Source organism: Triticum aestivum, chromosome 1B (assembly GCF_018294505.1).
Source record: "Triticum aestivum cultivar Chinese Spring chromosome 1B, IWGSC CS RefSeq v2.1, whole genome shotgun sequence".
In the NCBI taxonomy this organism is placed as follows: Eukaryota; Viridiplantae; Streptophyta; class Magnoliopsida; order Poales; family Poaceae; genus Triticum; species Triticum aestivum.
Window position 1 is genome coordinate 607,150,590 of NC_057795.1, and position 5,441 is coordinate 607,156,030.

A 5,441-nucleotide genomic window follows, 5' to 3' on the forward strand; every position below is an offset into this window, starting at 1 on the left:
ACCTTTGGTCCATGTTTAGTCCCTGGAACCAAACAGGTAGGGACTAGGAACTTTTTAGTTGCGACTAAAAAAAGTCCTAGACTTTTTAAACCAACAGGGCCTCAGTTTTTTAGTTGATAATAAATAGTGAATTATTATTTCACCGGCAAAAAAGAGTGCATTATTTTGGGCATTGTCAGCGCTACAGGAGTCATGTACGGCGTGGACCGTGCACCTGCAGTATCCACACGCCCGCCTCGATCGCCACGTCCACCGGCCCATCCCACCCGCGCCGCGCGGGGAAGCGAACCCCATTTTTTTAACCGGAAAAGAAAAGCGCCTGACGTGCGTGACGCTGCAGCCGGCGTGCACGCGCCGTGCTCCTCCGCGTGCCGCGGCGCGCGCAGCCTATCGGAGGGGAGCGTGTGTGCGTGCGCAGCGCAGGTGTCGATGTAAAACAACGGGAAGCAAACCATCTGGAGCAGTAGCAGTAGATGGAAAGAAAAGGTCTGGCGGGACGCTTTCGCGTGCGAGCTGACGGCGGCGATGCAATGCAATTTGGGAGGCTGCTCAGTAGTTTATTGGTCGAGGACGCAGAAATTCAACGGGCGGAACTGGTTGGAGACAGCGAACCCCAGTGACGGCGGCTGAATCTTCGCCGGGGTCGCTACCGGAGAAAGGATAGGGTGACTGGCGGCGAAATCTGGGGAGACAGCGACGGCGTACGGACACCCCCGGCGGTCCACGCGCTCCGCCTCGCAGCCTCGCACTCGCTGTCGCACGGCAGCGGGAAATACCACCATTTGACCTGGCGCCCCGCCCCGTTAAATCACGCCCGCCCAGCAAGGGGACAGACCAGACGGACGCAGACCCATCACCAGCAGCGGCAAGGCCAGACGGACAGGAGAGAGGAGACGGCCGTTGTCCTCAAGGCGTCGGCGCCGGCGCCGGCTGGAGATTCCGCGCGTGACAACCATCACGAGAGCGGCGCCCCGGCGAGGTATATCTCATTCTCAGGTCAGATTGTGTTTTCCGTTTGACGACCATCCGGCCCTTGTTGCTGGGCTGTTGCCGGACGGGAAGTTGAAGGTCAACGCCTGCCCTGCCGTAGCTTGCAGAGCCTCTCGCGGCGCCGGGCCGGCGCAGGATCGACCATCGATGGGCTGCGCGTGGTCGTCGTCGCCGTCGCCGTCGAGGCGTGAGCAGCGCGCGCAGGGGTACGAGGAGCCGGCCGTCCTCGCCACCGAGACCTCCTGTACGCGACCGCCCCTGCCTCCAGCTAATTGTCGATACCTTTGCCTTTGCTCTGTAATAATAACTGACTGAAGCTGTTGCGTGCAGTCACGGTGAACGAGGTGGAGGCGCTGTACGAGCTCTACAAGAAGCTCAGCTTCTCCATCTTCAAGGACGGCCTCATCCACAAGGTGATTGAAGTCCTACCATTACCATACATCGATCTCAACTGCGTCCTCTGAATTTCTGGTCGGTTGGTTCATGTCAGGAGGAGTTCCGGCTGGCCCTGTTCAGGACCAGCAAAGGGGCGAACCTCTTCGCGGACAGGGTGTTCGACCTCTTCGATCAGAAGCGCAACGGGGTCATCGAGTTCGGCGAGTTCGTGCGCTCGCTCAGCATCTTCCACCCCAAAGCGCCTGAATCTGAAAAGACCGCCTGTACGCCTCCTGTCCATTACTCGCTCCTAATTTGCAGCCCATTCATCTTCTTGTCCTCCCTATGAAACCAATCAAAATCTTTTGTTTGTCTCCATCATCGTCCTCTTTGCAGTTGCATTCAAGCTGTACGATCTGAGGGGGACAGGCTACATCGAGAAAGAAGAGGTAAATACTTAAATCATTTTCTCATCCAACCTAGTACATGGTGCCCTTTATTGTAACTAGGGGTGGACGCGGTCCGGGCCGGTCCGGTCCCTGACCGAGCCCTGCTTTGGACCGGCCGCGGCCGGTCCGGTCCGGACCGGACCGAAGTGGCTGGCGGTTCATATTTTCAGGACCGGACCGGCTGCAGCAAAGCTCGGTCAAGACCGAGAGGACCGACTGGACCGACCGAATTTGTATCCTGGGAGTGCGCTGGGAGGATTTTTGGCTCTGTTTAGCCACTGTTTAGTCATCCTTTTATATTTTGTAAAGCAAATGGACCAAGAATACAGCATATATGAGACTAATTTTGAACATTTAGAATGCTTGTTTCAAAAGAGGATGGAATCGACAATAAATAAGCAAGTTATGCTATAGATTTACCATGACAAGCTGAAGAATGGATGAAAGATGATGTAAGAAAATTTTGGAATTCAGTACTAACTGCTAACAATGGTGTATTCAACACTCAATAGATCAGTACGAACTGCTAACAATTCAGTACTAATTGTTGAAAATTTTGGCACTGAATACCTCGGTCAGAGATGGGATAATGCAGAGGAGAGGACAGAGGAGATCGAACAGGTGCAGGGGAGACGGCGTGCAGGTGCAGGCACATCCTCCCCCTCCTCCAGCTTCGTGGTCATCTCTTATCGACAGCAGCGAGCCGGCGAGGAGGTGGTCGACGGCGGACAGGTGGAGACGGCGGCGGTCGACCCTCAACTCGACGGCAGGCAGCTGCACGCGCTGCGCTCCCTCCTCTTCTCCTCTTTCCCTCCAGTACTGCGGCTTCGTGGTCTACGGCGAGGTGGTTGACGACGGCAGCACCAGGAGGTGGTCGACGACGGAAGCCGGCGGAGGCGGCGCTCGACCGCTCGGGGTCGGGGGAGGGGAATGGACGGGGTTGCGTACTTGAACTCTCTGCTTTGCCTTTATTGCCGTCTGCGCTAGGCTCTATATGGTTTTTTTTTTGACGCACTGGGCTCTATATGGGTTGCTGTGGGCTGTGGCCTGTGAGCTGGGCTAAATGTCGCGGTCTGAACGAGCGGACCGAGCTTTGACCGGACCGGACCGAGAAAATTTCGGTCCATTTTCTAGGGACCGGACCGATGACTTTTTTCAGCGGGCCTGGACCGAGCCTGCCTGCACCGAGCGGGCCGCGAGCCGGACCGAAGGACCGGACCGTTTCGTCCACCCTGAATTGTAACGTCGACTTTCTGAATTCTAAACTTATAATCAACACATTGCCTGCACAGCTCCGGGAGATGGTGGTGGCACTTCTTGATGAGTCCGACCTATGTCTCTCGGCCAGCGCCGTGGAGGAGATCGTCGATAATGTATGTAATCAACAAGATATATTCAGGTTCCCTAAAAAAAACAAGATATATTCAGTCATTCGGAACTATTTTCCTGTTTTCCTTCTAACATGTTCTGTTCTGTGCTGCTCTGCTCCTTTTGGACTTTCAGACGTTCAGTCAAGCAGACTCGGATGGTGATGGCAGGATAGACCCCAAGGAGTGGGAGGAGTTTGTCAGGAAGAACCCGGCATCACTCAGGAACATGTCACTGCCCTATCTCCAGTGAGTACTCTGGTGTGTCTTAGTTTAGTCTCATTTAGATGAGTGGCAGCAGATATGCTATGCGAGAGAGAGTAAAGACCTTTTGATGTTATTTTTCTCGTTACATTTCACATGATTTTTTCGTTGTTGTGGCTGATGTTGTTCAGGGACATTACGACGACGTTTCCAAGCTTTGTAATGCATTCGGAAGTCGAAGATTACAGTGGAATCAGCAAATAATAAGTAAGGCACAGTTATCGGTCCGTTTATTTTGAGCCAAGGCAGCCTTGAACATATTTGGAAACAGTGCATTCAGGACTGAACCGCAAACAAAAATGGTTGAAACTCAAATAGGAGGAGAATAGAAGCATCAGCGTCGACCGAGAGCTGCCGCCGTTAGACTAGCTCATCTAGCCTTGCTGCCGTGATTGACGGTAGACAGAAGGATCTGAACCTGAAATACTTTCAGAAGTGGGTCATTTGGAGCTAAATTCATGATTAAGGATCGAAACAGTGAGTAGTGAGTTTGACACATCTAGGTGGCAGACACGGAGGGGCAGCCGAAACAATTCGCCGGAGTACCAAAAGTCTATCATTGTCGCTTCCCAAACCCAATGTAAGAGCATCTCCAGCCGCTGGTCCCCCAGGGGGCGCATAAAATCGCCGCCTGGGGGGCGAGCCGGCGCTAAAAATCGGCATGGGGGCGAGTGGGTTCCCAGCCGCTGACCCCGGGCCGCCCCCCAGACGCCGTTTATGTTAAAAAATAAGGGTATTCGGCAAAGTTCGGCAAATTGAACAAATTATTCGGCTAAAGTTCGGCAAACTCGACATATATTCAACATTACATAGCAAAGTTATTAAAAATCCGCAACTACAACTATTTAAGGGCCGAAGAAGCTAGTCGCTGAGCGTGGCGAAGTCTCCGACATCGCCGCCATCCTCGCCGTCGTCGTCGGCGGCCTTCTCCTCCTTGACGCGGCCGCCCCTGCTGGACCCTTGCCCGGCATCGCCCTGGCGGACCGGTGGCGGCGGCGCGTCATCGTCGCTGTCGTCGAGGACGACGATGCCTCCCTCGTCGCGGACCCGGCACCGAACTTCAAACTGCTCGTAGGCGCAGCACTGACGCTCCATCTCCATGCGCTCGTAGGCGTGTGCACGCGTGGCGGGAGGGGAGGCGTCCCCGCGCCGCCCGTGACACGGCGCCCGTGATGAGGAATCAATGGCAAGGTTGACCGGCGTCAGCCTTACCATTGATTCCACGCGGGAAACCAAGGCGTTCCGAGGACGACGAGGCGCGCGTCGTTGACTCGGCGGGCCCGCGGCTCTTTCGCGCCAAAATCGCTTGCCCCGGCGCCCCCAGGCGCCCCCAGCGCGCCGGGTTCGGCCTGGGTCCGCCGGCGCTAATTTCGGCTCAAACCGACGAAAAACGGACTCCTTGTGACGCCGCTGAGCCGTTTTTTCGGCACCGGCGCGAAAAATCCCCTGTGGGGCCATATTGGGGGCACGGCTGGTGCTACACTAAGCACCTCAACGGCTCAACCCTAACCACAAGACATAATTGCGCTGCGACGTCATGCGACAACGCCCTCCACGCTCTCTCCTTTCTCATACGCTCGAGTTTAGTCTGGTTTTGAGCCAGCCCAATAACATTTTCAGAAATTTCTAATAAATCCTAAAGGTCCACTTAGCCCATTCGTGCAAGGCAAGAAGTGGAACTAAAGTTTAGTCACACATTGCTAGTTTGGTAGAAGTTGTAAGGAAGGTTGTTTTCTCACATGTATGAGCATGAGGACAAGAGAGACATACACGCGCGCTCCTCATCCGCCGCCCGCCTCGTCACGACACGCCGCAGGTTGTGGGAATGAGTTGAGCCGATGTCTAAATTTCAACTCCCTATTTTCCGTCGCTGCTTGTTCGCTTCCTTCTCCTGTGCCTATAAAATAGAGGTCACTCCTCTTCAGAGAGACACATCAAAACATCATCTCCCTCTCGCCACCGAGTTCCAAGCTCTGAGCTACTACATGGTTCTTTC

General features: G+C 54.7%; 1 protein-coding gene across 2 annotated transcripts; it reads left to right on the forward strand.

The window, feature by feature from the left end:
- The first annotated feature begins 379 nt into the window (after positions 1-379).
- Positions 380-4,562, forward strand: LOC123142055 (calcineurin B-like protein 4). Of its 2 annotated transcripts, none has more exons than XM_044561084.1 (8): positions 380-996; positions 1,091-1,234; positions 1,321-1,403; positions 1,481-1,649; positions 1,762-1,814; positions 3,107-3,187; positions 3,318-3,430; positions 3,577-4,562. In XM_044561084.1, exons 2-8 carry the CDS (start codon positions 1,138-1,140, stop codon positions 3,647-3,649), a joined length of 669 nt encoding a protein of 222 aa, XP_044417019.1. In that variant the 5' UTR covers positions 380-996; positions 1,091-1,137; the 3' UTR covers positions 3,650-4,562. The 2 variants fall into 2 exon arrangements, with proteins under 2 accessions (XP_044417019.1, XP_044417024.1); XM_044561089.1 differs by having other exon boundaries at positions 809-979.
- Positions 4,563-5,441: the final 879 nt, after the last annotated feature.